Here is a 16,375-nt window from a genome sequence, read left to right as displayed (position 1 = left end):
GTCGGGGTTTTCGCTTAATATCTCCTCGACGAAGCCTCGGACAACATTTTCAGTAAGGAAAAAGTTGTTTCAAATCACCTCTTGAACCACCCCTTTCAAGGTGTTACAACATTTTTGGGACACCCTGTATATATTCCTAAAGGGGCGCCACGATAATCTTGCCCGGGGCGCCAACGTTGCTAAAATCGGCCCTGAGAGGTAGCGTAGCCGACTACGTAGTTCATACCCCGGGCGTCCGCCCTAGTTTTTCAAGGTATGGCTAATAAGTATAAAGTATCGAAAAGCCTTTGGCGTAAGATAAAGGAATGGAAAAAATAAGAGAAAAAGAATGAGATAGTTAAAATGTAAAAATATGTACTGTGATGCAATGCGAGAATATAAACAAACAAATAGTATAACGCGTCCGCCCCAGTTTTTCAAGGTTAGGTTAAGGCCGGCTAATAAAAATAAGGTATCGAAAAGCCTATGGCGTAAAAATAAATAATGAAAAATAAATAGGAAAATGAATAACATTAGTAATGCAAAATGGGAATACATATCTATTGAGATATAATTATTTTATTGTTTTTTTTTTTTTTTTTTTTTTGAACGTGGTAAAAATCGCGCTTATGCGCAGATGGATGCACGGGTTTGGTGTGTGCGATGTGCATGCCTTTTATGTACTTCCCCTTTGTTCTGTATTGTAAAATGTGTAGTCTGGACTATGTGTGGTCTGTATTATTCTGTTCTGTTCTATTCTATTTTCTTTTATAAACTGCACTATTCTTTCTTTTCTTTTTTCCCTTAATAAACAGTTAAAATAAGGATTCGCTATGTTTAGTTTTATGTATTCCCTACACACGAAGCGAGGTAAGATTATAACAACATCCCATGCACTTAAAATTCGAGAACTCGAACTAGAACTCAAATGGTATAACTGCAAAATTTATAAGAATAATTTTAGATAAGCCAAATTTGAAAGAACAATTTGAAGCAGTTATACAAAAAGTTAAAAAAAGACTAAATATTGTGAGGTTCCTGTGTCATAGAAACAAAGATATTAAAGAATGTTACGCATTAATGTTGACGAGAGCATTAATTGTATCCGTTATGGAATACGGAGTAACAATATGTATGAATGATAAAAAAAAAACAAGAACAACTTAATGAAAATATCAGAAAGTTGCAAACCATGGCCATCAAGGCAGTGGTAGGATACAGGATGTCGATGCCGCTGAACGTCACATACATATATGGAAGGGGGATGAATAGGCCTAAAAAACAGACCAAAATATCTAGCCAGCAAATATTAGATAAAACAATGGGAGAAAGGTAGGAAACAAAATCCAACTTTTAAATTATTGAAAAATCACAGAAATAAAAAGCCAATCCTTTACAAAAATTTTACCGGCGTATAAAGTAGCATACTAACAGTACCTGCTAAAATGTGATATCACGAAAAGAGAGACTTTAAGAATAAATGAATTGTTATCCTTAAAGAATGATAAGAATAAGAAGAACGAACAATGATTTAGATAATATAAAATCACAGTTATACAGATATTTAGCAATAAGGCGTAGAATAAGAACATTGTAAACTTAATATTTTTGTATCTTGTATTATGTATTTAGCAAACGGAAATATGTATTTCAAAAAGGATGTATCTGATTGGTGCAATGCAAGGAATTTTCTTTTGCACACCTTAAATAAACTCAAACTCAAATAATATAACTCAAATAATATTACTATCTAACAGTGAATGTACTGAACTAATTTTATAAAAATATGATCAACGCCCTCAGCTATTTAAAACTATTAAACATTACCAATATTCTCTGTGCTGACCTGAGTTGTTAGTATTCAGTTAATAAATACGACATATTATAGCATATGATCTATTTTTAATTAGATGCTAGGAATACAACTTACTCGATTTTTTCCAATAGTGAATGAAATAAATTTTTGTGGATCAAAATTGACAGTAAATTGTGACACTAAAAGCAGAGAAACTGTTTTGTAAATTGATCGAATTTAAACATTAGTAAAGCTATCAACATTCGTTTAGTTACCGTTTAGTATATCTTACTATACTAACTTTTACGTTTTGAAGCATTACTAATTGAAATCAAATGCTTTGTTTTTCTGCTTTTGATGTCACAATCACAAAATAGTTCTAATAGACTCTCCCATTCTGTTACATGCTGTAGAATCCAGGTAATAAAAATTTAATTTCTTACATTATAATTTTAATTATTTTGTGTTTGTGGCTTTGACCAGTCCACGTTCAAAATGAGATGGTCGTAACCATAACCATTGAGCGTAGCAATAGCTTTCGCAGCATCCACTCTATACTTGAAATGCACATATGCGAAACCTTTGCAAAGATTGGTCTGTTTGTCTTTTGGAAGATAAAATTTAAGAACACATCCAAATGGCTTGACAAGCTCATCCAAGTCAGCGTCTGTAGTACTCTCTGATAAATTGGAGATACGAATAGTAGTAATGTCTTCACGTCTTTGCATTTGCATAGAATCCCCGCGTTTATTGCCCCCTTCGCGCATACCAGGTGGTACATATTTGCCGCTTTGAGGTTTCAATTCTGCCATAGCACCAGGAGCACCAGGAGTAACAAGTGGTTTCTTATCATCTGGTACTTTTCCTGAAAATTAAATGAAGAATCAAGAAATAATAAGCTTTCCAAACCTAATTGTATAGTGATAAATATATATACCTCCAGCAAGAACAGTATCTTTGTATGGACATTTTGAAGTCCAATGGTCTCCATTACAATTACGACACTTGACAACACCTTTATCACCCATATTCTTCAATTTATCAAGACTGTCTTCTTCAACCTTATTTTCTTCTTCTTTGCTGGAAATGAATTGCATGAAAATGTCTTCACCGCCAACTGTAGTAGCAGGATTTGGTCCAGGCCGGTCATCCGCAGAATCTCCAAATTTAGCCCAATTTTTTCGCACAGCAATTGTCTTTGATACTATACGTCTCTCAATCTTGTATGTACGAACAACTTTGACCTTCTTATTATCTTGATTATATTTATATTCCGTGAGAATTTTAAATCCATTGTCATAAGTCTCCGAAGGTGGAGGCAATGCTCCTACTTCCTCCTCTACCTCATCAGCCCAACTGGATTTTACGTCTGCTACTGGCATCTTCAAAACCTATGGAATTAGCATAAACCATGCAATTAATTAATTAGTCACCATGGAGCATTTTAGAATTTCTGCTACAGTCTAATCTGAGATGATTGCATACATAACAATTTTAGAAATTATGAAACAGTAAATAACAATTACACAATTATACGTTCAAGTCTTTGAGTAATGCAAAAGTGAGGTAATTACGTTAAATATGTGACAGATGTAACACGATGATTTTTAGGTTAGATAGTGAAATCAACTAAATATTACATGTATTCAAAGCAACGTTATCGACAACGTTAAAACTACGGAAAAATAATTAATTACAAATGATTAAATCTCAACAAAAATACGCAGAAATGTGTTTTATACAAGATCAACAAGTACTAAACACGTTTAGGGTACGAAAGCATAAAGATAATAATGTGTGATAAAAATTGTTATTTCTTTAAAAATGTATTACCGTAAATAATTGAAATTTGTAGCAATCACGAGACCAATTGAAATGGTCACAAACACTACAAAAAATTGACAAAAACGCGACTTCTCTAGCACGAATGAAAACGAGTCAAAATGGACACGAATAGTTCAGCCATCTTACTTTGGTCACGTTACTATTTATTCAAAGCGCGGCAAAATTGAAACGCGTATCTTTTCTCGCGTGTTTTTCAGTTACTCAACATGTACTGTGAATAGTTTAACACAATTTTGATTTTGTAAACATTAAATCGAAATGAAAAGTAATTGTTAGAAAAGATCATTTCTTAAATCATGTATATAACTGAAAACAACACAAAGGTAACTTGAGACCTAAGAAAATTCAATTTTTGAAATCTATTTCAAGAATGTATTTCTGTTTATATTAAAACTACCCCTCGTAGTTGTATTTTTCGTAGGTTGAGATGCAATCAATTTGTTTTGAGAATCTGTTTTTAAATTATAGGCTGCTTATCAAGGTAAGATGACTGAAGAATGTTTAAACCATATATTTACATGTATGGTTTAAACCTTGATTCCCGTTCCGTCTGTTATAACAAATATGCATCGTCAACCGTCCTTGAGATCTGTAGAAATGGAGGTATTTCCGCGTATGATAAGTCGGCGTCTCAGCAGTCCTGGCGGTAGGTTTAGGAAACATGAATGTTCCAAAATTAATGGCGACGTCTAGCGTTGTCGTGTTCACTGTGAGAAAATAATGTTTCCCGGAACCGAATTTCGATTGTGTACGAAAAGGTGTTAACGAAACTAAAAACGAACGCGATTGTATTCAGTGCTAAAGTAAAAGAGTAGTCGCGATAATGGACCAGGCACCTGCAGGTAAGAAATGAATGTTGTGATCTGGCGATCCGGTGAAGCGCGGTCTTCTTGCACATTCCCTCTTCGAGCGAGCGTATTAACATTCCACCTTTCTTATTAATCGTAATGTCTGTGATCTATCGTTTTAGCGCTTTGATTAGTCATAATTGAGGATTTGCGAGTTACTACACGACGGGAGTAACGAGATGTATTTAAAAAGAGAAAAAAGTTAGATTTTAGATAATAGGTTATGTAAACCTGTGCAATATATTAGGTTACACGTTACAAAAGAAACTATTCGATTGACGAATTAAAATATCACTCGTACAAATTTACGTAGATATATTCACAAAGTGTTAACTTTCAAAACGGATTCAATCTTTCAGGTTGCGATGGGCTGATTTAGGACTGCATACTTTAAAAATAAGAGATCCTATTTCAGTACTGTATTTAAACATTGCCATTTATATTGTAATACTTGAACAAGTTAATTCTTAAGTAATTTATCGTCGTACTAATTCTATTGATTTTGGTATAATACCCAGATACAGAGTTACGGAACATCATAGACAAGCTGGCACAGTTTGTGGCTCGCAATGGACCAGAGTTCGAGCAGATGACGAAAAACAAGCAGAAGAACAACCCAAAGTTTGGTTTCCTGTTTGGCGGAGAGCACTTCAACTACTATCAATACAAAGTGACTACAGAGCAAGCCAGTAAGTGGGATACAGCCCCTTAACAGCTACAACAATTGAGAAGCATAATGGCCATGCTTTATTCGACGAACAAGGAATGACTTTGAAAAAGAGATACGGGTGAAAGGGTCTGAATTCGTCATAGTGAACATACAAAACTATTATTCATCGAATATGAGAGCTTCATTTCAAGATTTTGGGATTGCTATTTATTAAGCAGAATGCTTTAGCTAAAGACATATTCTATTTCTTGGCAATGGTGATTTTAAGAAGATGTAGTTTTAAGATTCTTACTGGAGCTTATCTAATACGGACTACATTGTCAATATATTGTTCTTCAATCTATGTGGGAACTATAATCCATCTACAATAACTATATACCCTGTAATACCCTAGTACTGTAAAAAAAAATATATGTATACCTATATGTATACATATATATGTATATAAAAACAGGGAAAGAGTATAGTGCTCTCAAAAGACTTACTGAATTTTCGATATACTTCTCTCATAAATGCCAAGAATTTTATTATGCACTGGTAGAAGATAAAAGTCAACAGAAATTGGACTATTTGTATACTTTTTCAATATCCATTGAAGGAATCAAACATCTTACAATAATCCACCGTCATTCGTTTACAGTTTTAAAGCAAAAAGGAATAAATCCAATGCAAAATGCAGACCCACGTTTAAACGTTTCGCAGCAGCAGCAAACAGCCGCTACCGTCGCTCAGCCACTGAATAACGTCAATCTTGCACCTGGCCTAAATACTCAGAACAATGGATTAAACCCAGTAGTGGGAATTGGACCAGTGGGAAATCAAGGTGGTCCCGTTATACCTGGAGTACCTGGACAAATTGGAGCGCCAGGAAATGCAGGACTACCAGTTGGACCAGTTCCTGGTGCTATGGGAGGTGTGAATCCACCTATTGCTGGAGTTACGCAACCAGTTAACATTGGGGGCCCACCTGGATGGCTTCAAAATGAGCTAGCAAATCTTCAATCGCAGCAGACCACGCTACAGGATCAAATCAGACAATCGGAGCAAAATCTGGCTGCACAACATGCTGCACTGATGGCACAACAACAAGGAAGGGTTGAGGATGCTGTTAGACAAGCTCAAGAAACAACATTGCAAAACAATGCGCAAAATACAAACACAGATCTTGCTGCATTCGATACAGTGTTACAACCTATTATAGATAGCTGCACTAAAGACAGCATAAGCGCAGGAAAAGCCTGGATACTTCAAAACTCAATTACTCCACAAAGTAATCAAGTTGTAGCAGATCATTTGTTGAAAAAGTACGTCTTTCTTTAAATTTTAATTGCACGATTCTAGAAGTATACAATATAGAAATTCATTTTTTAATATGCATTTTAGAGTAATTCAGGCAACAAATTTTGGTCATAAACTTCATATTATCTATTTGGTCAATGATGTCTTGCATCATTGGTAAGTATACGATGATAACTATTCAGAAATCGTTCGTGGATTACATATTTTGCAGCGTTCACTAAATTTCAAATTAAATATTTTGTACTTCTACACATGTTTTACATTGAAATGTAGAACTTGATATTTCGATTTCTGTGCAATAATATTGTAGTCATAAAGTTCGATAACTTCTATATATAGTATTTGTGCACGATATTTAATCTTGAACTTCTTTAGTGCAAGAAAAAAATCTATGGATCTTCGCAAGGCAATGGAAAGTGTTGTTGTTCCCATGTTCTGTAACACTTCACTAGCTGCATCAGACGAACAACTTAATAAATTAAATAAGCTATTAAGTTTGTGGGAGTCAAAAAATAATTACTTTGATGAAGGAATTATAGATAAATTGAAACAACCAAGTTCATCTTGGTCTGAATATCAGGCTAATCTGGTTGCGCAACATGCCAGTGCAATTACACCAATTACAACATCGACGAAACAAACCTTCGATAACTATCAAGCACAACATCAAGCGTTCGTTACTCATGCTTTACGACAAATTCAGAATATCGAGCAACAGAAAATAGCAATTGACCAACAATTGAAAGCCCCACCTCCACCACCACCACAATTGGTATGTTAATCATTTCTATGCGCAGTAAATCCTCAATTTAACGGACGGTATTCAACTTATTAGTCTGTTAAATTGTAGTTTTACTATTATTTCTTTTTATATTCCCCGCACATACTAATCAAAAAATACTACTCTACAGAACCAACAGAATATGTCTCTACCACCTAGTCATTCCGGCCCTCCTGCTCCGATCGGCACAGATGTAAATTTCAGTCAGCCACCGCCTGGATGGGGTGTACCTCCAGGAAGTGAACCTCCGCCATTCACGAATGTTCCGTTACCAGATTTTTCAAAACCTCCACCTGGATTTGGTCCACCGCCAGTTATACACGAACCTTCCGTTGAAGACTTAATGCCTAGTATGCCTTACTATGAACTTCCTGCTGGTTTGATGGTACCCTTAATAAAGTTAGAAGACGCCGAATATAAACCCTTGGATCCAGATGCTATTAGGCTCCCACCACCTGCCCCGCCAAGTGATCGGCTAGTTGCAGCTGTAGAAGCATTCTATGCACCGCCAAATCACGACTCACCTCGCGACAGGTACAATTATTATATAAATTATGCGTATAGATCAAGTTCTCGAGTGATGTGGATTCATGGATACATGATTATGATCTTATTAAATGTAATATGTCTATATTATAGCGATGGATGGGAGAAATTAGGTTTATACGAGTATTACAAAGCAAAGAATGCTGCACGTAAACGTAAGGAAGAGGATATAATAGCTGGTATAAGGCAAAAGTCGAGATCACCGTCGCCAATTTTGAGGCCAAGGTCCAAAAGTCCTAGTCCACCAAAGAAACGATATCGAAGTAAATCGCGAAGTAGATCACGATCGAGATCGAGGGGTAGGAGCAGATCCAGGTCTCCCACAACTAACCACAGACGGAACAGCCGTAATAGCAATCACAATAACAGAAGCAGAAGGAGGAGGAACAGCAACAAGGATCGAAGTCCTGACAGGCGGATGGACAGGCAGGATCGAAGTCCAACTCCGCCCAGCTTCCTGTAAGTATCGTTTCAACGATCTTATAAGTCAGTGCTCGGAATTACTTGCTCATTTCGGGCTGATTCCTGAGGCACCGCCTGCTGTAACCCCACTACCGATCTAGGTTCGACGGCTAAGCCGCCGATGGCGCGCGTGACGCTGTGTCCCAGGGCCGTCCAACAATAGATATGTCTGAATCCATTCACGCGATTAAAAATTTCCTTGCGCTGTCAGTATTTTTTATTGTCACAGACAATTAAAGTTATTAATATTATGTTTATATCTATAAACATCTTTTATATATACGTATAACAATAATATATGATATAATAATTGCAATTTTGTCAATAGCTTTCCATATCACCCAAGAGGTATTATTGTTGATGCTTTTTTTTTATGATTTACCCTATAGGCCTATTCCACAAAACATTAATAAGACCGATAATAAAATATGTGACTTGGCAAAAAATTGAAATCAAAATTATAAACGTATTAATTTTCATTTGATCTTTAGGGTCGTTTGCATGATTCTACAATGGATGATATATCCACAGATAATTTAGAAGAATTAATTTGTATCAACGAGGATAATAATGCATCGCTTAAAGATGAACGTTTTTCTGTTTTTATATTTTTCATTTTAGAATATAAGCATTCTGATAAATATGTAGATCCAAACAAAGAAAATTCTAAGACCAAATTTTCGGAGAAGTGGATAACACGATGCATCTAAAATTTTGAACAGCTCAACTTCCTTTTCTAACCGTGCTTTTAAATAAAGATCATGTTGGGTGAATAGTTGAATACCTCTTGGGTGATGTGGAAAGCTATTGACAAAATTGCAATTATTATATCATATATTATTGTTATACATATATATAAAAGATGTTTATAGATATAAACGTAATATTAATAACTTTAATTATCTGTGAAAATAAAAAATACTGACAGCGCAAGGAAATTTTTAATCACGCGCATGGATCCAGACACATCTATCGTTGGACGCCCTTGAGACACAGCGTCACGCACGCGATCGACATTGCCGGCATAAACCGGTAGTGGGCCCGAAATGTGCAAGTAATTCTGAGCACTGTTATAAGTAGCATTGCAACTTAACCCTTTGCACTCTCATATATATATATTTTTTACGAGCGGCAAATAATTTTAATTTTTAATAAGCGACTGAAAATTAAAATTTATTTCCCCTCTAAAGAATTCAGTTTGTTACTCTAAATGAAACTTAAATTATAGTGCACACAGCATATGTTGCAGTAATGACGCCGGTGGAGTGCAAAGGAGTTCATATAAAACTTGGTTCAAACAGATTGTTTACTTCCAGTGGTTCAACGTACAGCAAAGCTCCTCAAGAAATTAGTCTTGACGAAAGTAACAAAGGTCATCAGTTACTCAAGAAAATGGGTTGGAGTGGTGCGGGACTTGGTGCCAATGAACAGGGTATCGAAGCTCCCATTTCGGGAGGTGAAATTAGAGATAAAAACGATCAATATAAAGGCGTTGGTATAAATTTAAACGACCCGTATGAGAACTTTAGAAAGAGCAAAGGTCAGGCATTTATTACTAGAATGAAAGCGAGAGCGGAAGAACGTGCTGAAGAAAGAGGCGAACGGGACTGAATATAATCGAGTAAGATAACTGAATTGTCTGTAATCCTTTCGGCGACAGGTATAATTATCGCGTACAGTGTGAATTTTGCTCGCGTTGGTCCCATAGTCGACACAATGTGGACAGTTCGCGAGATTGATTTTGGGGATCCATAGTGTTTTTTGATTACTGGTAAACGGATAAATTTTCCACCCGTTTCTCATTTAACTGTACTACAATTACATAATAGTTGTTTATCATTGAAATTGCCAAATTACACAAATGTATGTTATCAAATTGTATATTCTCGTTAGGAATAACAATCGATTATTTTATATTTTAATACTTTAAACAATCAGGAATGAATCTTCTCGATACTGTGTCGATCATCTGTAAGGACAAAAATCTTTTATCTGTATATTTCCGTGTGAGGAAAATACAACGAGTGAATGGTGAGAAAGAGGACAATTGTTTATAATAATGATTCTTCGTCAGTTTATGAAAAAGAGATGAGAATCACAGGAAGTTTACGATATCGCGTGCACCACAAGCTGCTGTTAGTTACTAAATTGAATTTTCGTGGTGTGTAATATGAAAAGAACAGTTTTATACATTCATTGTACATTATGTACAAAACTCTTCGATCTTTGGTAAAGTTACCGTTAATAATAATAATAATATTAATAATAGATAAATTGTCTATTAATAACAATGTGAACAACTTGATGAAAAATGTAACTTTAGACGTACCAATACGACAGTTTAATCATATTAAAAAAAAAGTCGTTTTCTACGGAATCAAAGTCGACCAATTGCGCAAGTTATCGTCCATCATGAACTTAAGATACGCTTACGTTTTAATTGTATCCCACATGACACCATACTGGAGTTCGTACTCCTCCCATGTGAAATTATAAACTAATTCACCGAACGTTAAATAAACGATTGTATCTTGTCCGTCTACGGGAATAAGAGAACACAATTGTGCGCAGAGATATCATACGCGCGCAATAGAAATACGGAACTAAACAAAGTACTTGTATTTAGGAAATTAATAAATGATTATATTGGATACATAAGGATAATTCGACAAACGGTGTACAGTTTAATGTGAGAAAGGAAAAGTAATAATCAAAAGATCTAATTAGAATTACCACGACTTCGATGCATGATTGACGTACACTCAAACTCCACAGAACTGTTGAAGAAAAAATCTCCGAGAAAATTTAATTAATTGGTAATAGAGATATCCCAGAATAACAGCTTTCCTCCGATTATTTTTAAGCCTTTGTTTATCATCGTGTCGATTGATGAAAAAGGCAAACCGAAAAATCTTTGTAACTAGCTAAGAACGTCATTGTTAATCGTGAGTTGCCTTCTTGAACTCCCCCAGCGACAGTCGATATCGAAACCGAATAAATCCAACAGTGAACCGGTTTCGCTACGATAACAGTCCCGAGTACTCGCTTGATGGCGTAAACAAAGCTGGTCTGGTGTGTGCGTTCTTAACAGCCATCGTACAAGGTCGTCAAAGCGTTGAGATATTCTTTTTGTGTCACGTGATATTTTTCATTCGGTCGTTCCGCGTGAAACCTATACAAAAGAAATATAACGATACCTTCACGTATTTTTAAGTACGAGGAGATTGTTAATATTTATTCGATAATAGGCAGATTTTGTGATCCTCCAAATCTCAACTCTGATTCATCGTTTGTTCCCTTTGGCCATAAATATTCTGATTCGCGACAGACGTGTAATATCGACTGATAATAATTCTCGCGTGTTCAGACGATAATTTTGCGGTATCATCAAGGGGCAGAGGTAGGCACAATTTTAGAACCTAGGGTATATTGTTTGCACAGTGTTTATTCGAGCAAACAGACAAGAGACAAATTTCTGTGTCCCAGATTTATAGAAAAACAATTTTTGTTATATTTATTTCATTTAGTTCCAAAGTAGGTTTTATTGTACAAATGTAAAGTTATTATTTAAAAAAAAATTTTTTGTATTCAGTTTTAATATTAATTGAGTGATTAAAATTTGTATTCATTGAGTATAGAAAAATTATTCAGTCACGATTTGTAATAAGAAAAGAAAGTCTTTAAAAAAATGATACTACATCATACATAAATAGAATTATCAGTTTTTACACTGAAAGTAGCTGTTACGCCTTCTAGCAAGTGGTGCCCTCTTTTTTGAGAAACGTTAACAAGAGAAAACATTGAGATTTCTCTCAAAATTTTATATAGCGAATACGCGAAACTGAAGAGTACTAACACTGGAGTTGGAGTCTTAGTTAAAAAATATTTCTATGTGTAAAATTTAACGTAATTCTGAGAGGTGCAAGTTTCAATGTTCTTTTAAAAGGTACAAGATTACTTTTTAACATTGATTCCACAACTCGAATTCTAGTTCAGTGTGCTATGTTTGAATTTAAATCAAAATGTATGGTCTCCTAAGATTAACATTTTCGGTTACATGAATCTTCAGAATAAGAACGAAATATTTTTCTTAATCTATAAATGGAAGAAACAATGTGTAAGACGAAACAAAGAAACATAATTCGTAATAAGTTAGATAATCTAAAGAACTTATTAATACCAATACGGTTAATGAGTAAATTTACATACTGCTAATTACGTTAATTGAACATTATAAACAAAAATTTGTGTCTAATAATATGGAAAATATAAATTTTCGTGTCCTCAAAAGATGTGTACCTAGTAATTAGAAATGCTCATGATATTGTTTTACCATTGAGGTTTAAAAATGTTTTAATCAATCATATTGGGTTACGTTATAGAAACAATGTAAATTTTAAGTAAACTAAAAAGAAAGCGAAAATAATTAACGATAAAATTCTTTTAGCACCGAAGTTTAAAAATGTTTGAATCAATCGTATTAGGTCGTTTCATAGCAACAATGTAAATTTGTTTCTTCTTTCGATTATTTAATTCACTTGCAAATTACATTGCTCAATTTCATATTGCACATTACTTTTCTCATTTAAAAATTGTACCTATATTTTCGTCTGCATCCTGAAAATGGATTTTAACATACAATTGTCGAGAGCTTCGTAAACTACATATTCAAATTTTTATTTTTATCTAACGAACATCTCATAAAAAGTTTTATCTTGATACAAATTTCGCCTATCTCTGCCAAGGGGGCAGTGTGACTATTGCGACGATAAAAAAGCAGAGGTCAAATGGTAAAATTCAATTTAATAGATATTCCCTTCCATATCATGCAAATTCCCACAAAAAACTTCAAAAAAGTAAAAAAAATGACGTCAAGTACATGAAAAAGTTTAGGATGAAAAGGGGTATAACCAAATAAATCAGAAAAAGATAGAAGATCCCCATAAAAAACTACAAGAAAGTACAAAAAATGTGAAATTGAAATGAGCTCCAAGTACATAAAGGTGCTTTCCAACTATGAACAGTTAAAATGATGTGTTCAACAGTGCTGACATTCAGACCCTAATGATAACTCAAGTAAAGTGACTGCACCGCACTTTGGTGATGAAATGAAGAAGCTAACAGCATATCAGCTACAAGCTGAGACTGTTTAGACATTTGCCTAGATGTCCACAGTCTGTTAGTCAAATACTTGGTGTGGCCAGGCAAGGTCAAGGTGTCGATGAATACAAATTATTTTAAAATGCAAAATAATGAAAGTAGACTCATATTGTCGAAGTTTTAAACTAACAAATTATCTGAGAGCCTGCATGAGAGAAAGTATGAGCATTAATGATCTGAGAATGCCATATTGAACATCGTAATGTAACAACAACCACAACTAACACCTTTCACAGAAAAATATGTATGCATTTTTAGCTTTTCGTGGCCGTTTATTTTTCTATTCGTAAATCATCAATGGCTATCCATGTTGTGCCCTTATCCTTTACCATACTCATGTAATGACCATTCGCTGTCATGAAAATCGCTGTCTTAAATTTAATATTACCAGACAAAGACTTTTTCATGTACTTGGCGTGATTTTTTTACTTTTGTGAAGTTTTTTATGGGGATCTCACTTCTTTTTATTGTACATAACTGCAACAACTTCTCTGAGCAGACTATTTAACTGCACATACATCTGTATATACGTGTAATCTGTACACGATTCATTAGTTTGCCTACAGGCGCGCACCCTGGTCCTTTACCGTGGCTGTGGACAATGAGAATATAAATATAAAAAAATGAATGTTACTTTTGTGATTTATACACAGACTATTTATTTTTTTAATTGAATAGAGGAAAGAAAGGAAGAGGGGGTCACAAAAGGGAATATATATATTTCATATGATATTAATTTATTAATTATAAACATTTATTCATTCAATTTATGAATTAATATAAATACCAGCAAAGTTATGTGTACATAGTTTAACATAGATCACACCGCATAACTTTATGCTTCAATTATTTGTAAATAATACATACAAACCATATTTTAGTTGCAAATTAACATAGAGCTTAAAATCAGAATAGATTAGTCATTTATTATAGCAAGCATAGAGTTTACAATATATAATATATCCGAAACCAGATATAGGGAAGAGACCAGTTTCAGTCCTTTAAGTTTTCAAAAGTAGGTAGAACACATGGCAGAAAGTCTTGTTGCAAGAAATTCAAATGTTAATGATAAAGTGAGAAAATGAACGAAGAGATCCACTATTTCTAACGCACAATTCATTGTGTTAGAATCAAATTAATTTAAGATGTTTATCTGCAAATTGAAATACTATTAATGAGAAACTAATAAGATTAATAATAAGCATAGAAATTGTTGTTGGTCTTTTTTAGACAAATATTCACAAAAGATTGGAAAGTGTCAAAGGAGATATGTTGTCAGCATACTTCACTAATTTGATGAGCTCTACATTGCAAGCAGTCAGCCATAATTTTCTTAATGCTATGTCTTTTGAAATATTGATCGACACTTTACACTTTATGGGTACAATATATTTGGCACATGCATTATACAAGTTTTCAGAAACTTGTGCAAAAGGAAGTGCTTCTTCATTTCTAACTTTCTTTGGACAACCTCCAAGCCTATGAGTCCCCTTCCTTTCTATAAGCTCTACATAAAAAGTCTAAATTAAAAACAGTTTGTTGGTGTGGATAAATTAAAATCTAAATTAAAAACAGTTTTCTGGTATGGAGAAAGATATCTAGCAATTCAGATTTAGGCAACTTATCTTGTGATTAAAATTAATCATCAACACTTTACGACTCTGGCTGCAATTTGTTACTAAATTAAAAACATTTTGCTGGTATAAAAAAATTAAAAAAGTGCACATTTTAATTACAAATCGAGAATAATTCAATAATGTAAAAACTTTTGACACTTGACAGGTTATAAATGAGCGGCCGCCACGAACCCTGCTGAATGATTTTGAAAGTCGACGAACGGACTTAGTTTCTATTGATTGAATGTTGACGAAACTTTTCTTGAAGAAGAATCAGAGTCAGAACAAAAATCTACCGTTTCAGAATGATTCATAACATGATATTACGATATCTCTGTTCTACGTGGGCCGATTTGATTGAATTTGGTTTTATTCGAAAGTTTATATGCGGTTTACATAAAAAAAAATACCTAATGAAAGAATTTACTTAATGAAAGAAATTTCTGGTTAGGTTGGAATAGCCGGTTTACGAGTAAAAGATACGCGGTAGCGCCAGCGCCAGGTATACGCGGCAGCGTATAATTTTTCATGTAGTTGACGTCGAGACGCTACCGCGTCTCTAAACATTAACACGTCGACGTTTTATTTCTAGTGACGTATTCATGTCAATGCACTCTGCGAAGTATGATTAATTGCCATTACTCGATAACCAGTTTTATTTACTTTGCCATTTTGTCAGAACAAGACAAGCTAAGAGTTGGATTACCCCTTTCTGGTTTAGCACGCAATGGTCCAATCACATGATAATTCACCCCAGCTAGATGAGGATCTTGGTATTCTTCAGTTTTAACCCATTTTGCACCCGTTCTATAAATGTCTTTGATCATCTGTTCCTTTTTATCATTATATGATTCCATGATTACTTCTCCTGCATCATCATGTTTTCGTATTTTCATTGGTGGTGTATCATTTTCACAGAACTCATTTTTTGGAAATATAGAACAATCTCCACACAATGTTTGGCTTGTGAAAAAATGGAATGATATTCCGTTGTTCAGTTTAAGTTTTTTCTTATTGTCCATTGTAAAAACATCGCTTTTAGTACCATCAAGCAATAAATTAATCTGTTCATATAAATATCTTAAAAAGGCACATCTGGCTAAAACTTCTGCATGAGAATCATTTAATCTACAACCATCCTTATATAATTCTGTATTTATTAAATCTATTTCTCCTAAACACTTTGTTCCAGTCGCAAGAGCTACTAAAGATAATAAACCATCACCTTTCCTTAATACTATACCCGACAATACAGTCCATTCTGTCTCTGTTGGTTTACCAGATTTACCAAGTTTTATATACATATTTATCTATACAAAGCTTTGCAATCTCATCTGCAAAATCTTCCATGCTATTATAATTGATATGAAATTG

General features: G+C 34.2%; 3 protein-coding genes and 1 long non-coding RNA gene across 6 annotated transcripts; 1 reads left to right on the top strand and 3 right to left on the bottom strand.

Annotated features, from left to right (window-relative positions):
- Positions 1–2,217: 2,217 nt before the first annotated feature.
- Positions 2,218–3,766, bottom strand: LOC128896639 (eukaryotic translation initiation factor 3 subunit G). Its single transcript, XM_054160002.1, has 3 exons — positions 3,608–3,766; positions 2,712–3,165; positions 2,218–2,639 (listed from the first exon to the last, which is right to left on the bottom strand). Exons 2-3 carry the CDS (start codon positions 3,154–3,156, stop codon positions 2,227–2,229), a joined length of 858 nt encoding a protein of 285 aa, XP_054015977.1. The 5' UTR covers positions 3,157–3,165; positions 3,608–3,766; the 3' UTR covers positions 2,218–2,226.
- Positions 3,767–4,270: 504 nt separating this feature from the next.
- LOC128896637 (calcium homeostasis endoplasmic reticulum protein) lies at positions 4,271–11,858 on the top strand. 3 transcript variants are annotated; one of them, XM_054159998.1, is made up of 8 exons: positions 4,271–4,461; positions 4,986–5,156; positions 5,778–6,441; positions 6,521–6,592; positions 6,812–7,208; positions 7,348–7,751; positions 7,857–8,222; positions 9,542–11,858. In XM_054159998.1, exons 1-8 carry the CDS (start codon positions 4,443–4,445, stop codon positions 9,834–9,836), a joined length of 2,388 nt encoding a protein of 795 aa, XP_054015973.1. In that variant the 5' UTR covers positions 4,271–4,442; the 3' UTR covers positions 9,837–11,858. The 3 variants fall into 3 exon arrangements, with proteins under 3 accessions (XP_054015973.1, XP_054015972.1, XP_054015974.1); XM_054159999.1 differs by lacking the exon at positions 4,271–4,461 and having other exon boundaries at positions 5,019–5,156; positions 5,840–6,441; XM_054159997.1 differs by lacking the exon at positions 4,271–4,461 and having other exon boundaries at positions 5,013–6,441.
- Positions 10,591–15,423, bottom strand: LOC128896641 (uncharacterized). Its single transcript, XR_008462054.1, has 2 exons — positions 14,670–15,423; positions 10,591–13,977 (listed from the first exon to the last, which is right to left on the bottom strand). It is a non-coding gene; the product is annotated as an uncharacterized LOC128896641 (long non-coding RNA).
- Positions 15,424–16,351, bottom strand: LOC128896640 (tRNA-specific adenosine deaminase 1-like). Its single transcript, XM_054160003.1, is given in 2 exon segments — positions 15,424–16,305; positions 16,307–16,351. Coding segments are annotated over 2 exon segments (690 nt in total). The 3' UTR covers positions 15,424–15,660.
- Between the last annotated feature and the right edge of the window lie 24 nt (positions 16,352–16,375).

This window comes from Hylaeus anthracinus, unplaced genomic scaffold (genome assembly GCF_026225885.1).
Source record: "Hylaeus anthracinus isolate JK02 unplaced genomic scaffold, UHH_iyHylAnth1.0_haploid 11880, whole genome shotgun sequence".
Taxonomy (NCBI): domain Eukaryota; kingdom Metazoa; phylum Arthropoda; class Insecta; order Hymenoptera; family Colletidae; genus Hylaeus; species Hylaeus anthracinus.
Note: the sequence above shows the minus strand (reverse complement) of the source record. Positions and strands in the feature narration are given on the sequence as shown.

Coding starts and splice junctions, on each gene's coding strand:
- LOC128896637 (XM_054159997.1), top strand. CDS start 5,576: ATGTATATAAAAACAGGGAAAGAGTATAGTGCTCTCAAAAGACTTACT. Junction 6,593..6,811: donor AATGATGTCTTGCATCATTG/GTAAGTATACGA, acceptor GAACTTCTTTAG/TGCAAGAAAAAAATCTATGG. Junction 7,209..7,347: donor CTCCACCACCACCACAATTG/GTATGTTAATCA, acceptor ACTACTCTACAG/AACCAACAGAATATGTCTCT.
- LOC128896639 (XM_054160002.1), bottom strand. CDS start 3,156: ATGCCAGTAGCAGACGTAAAATCCAGTTGGGCTGATGAGGTAGAGGAG. Junction 2,640..2,711: donor AGATACTGTTCTTGCTGGAG/GTATATATATTT, acceptor TTTAATTTTCAG/GAAAAGTACCAGATGATAAG.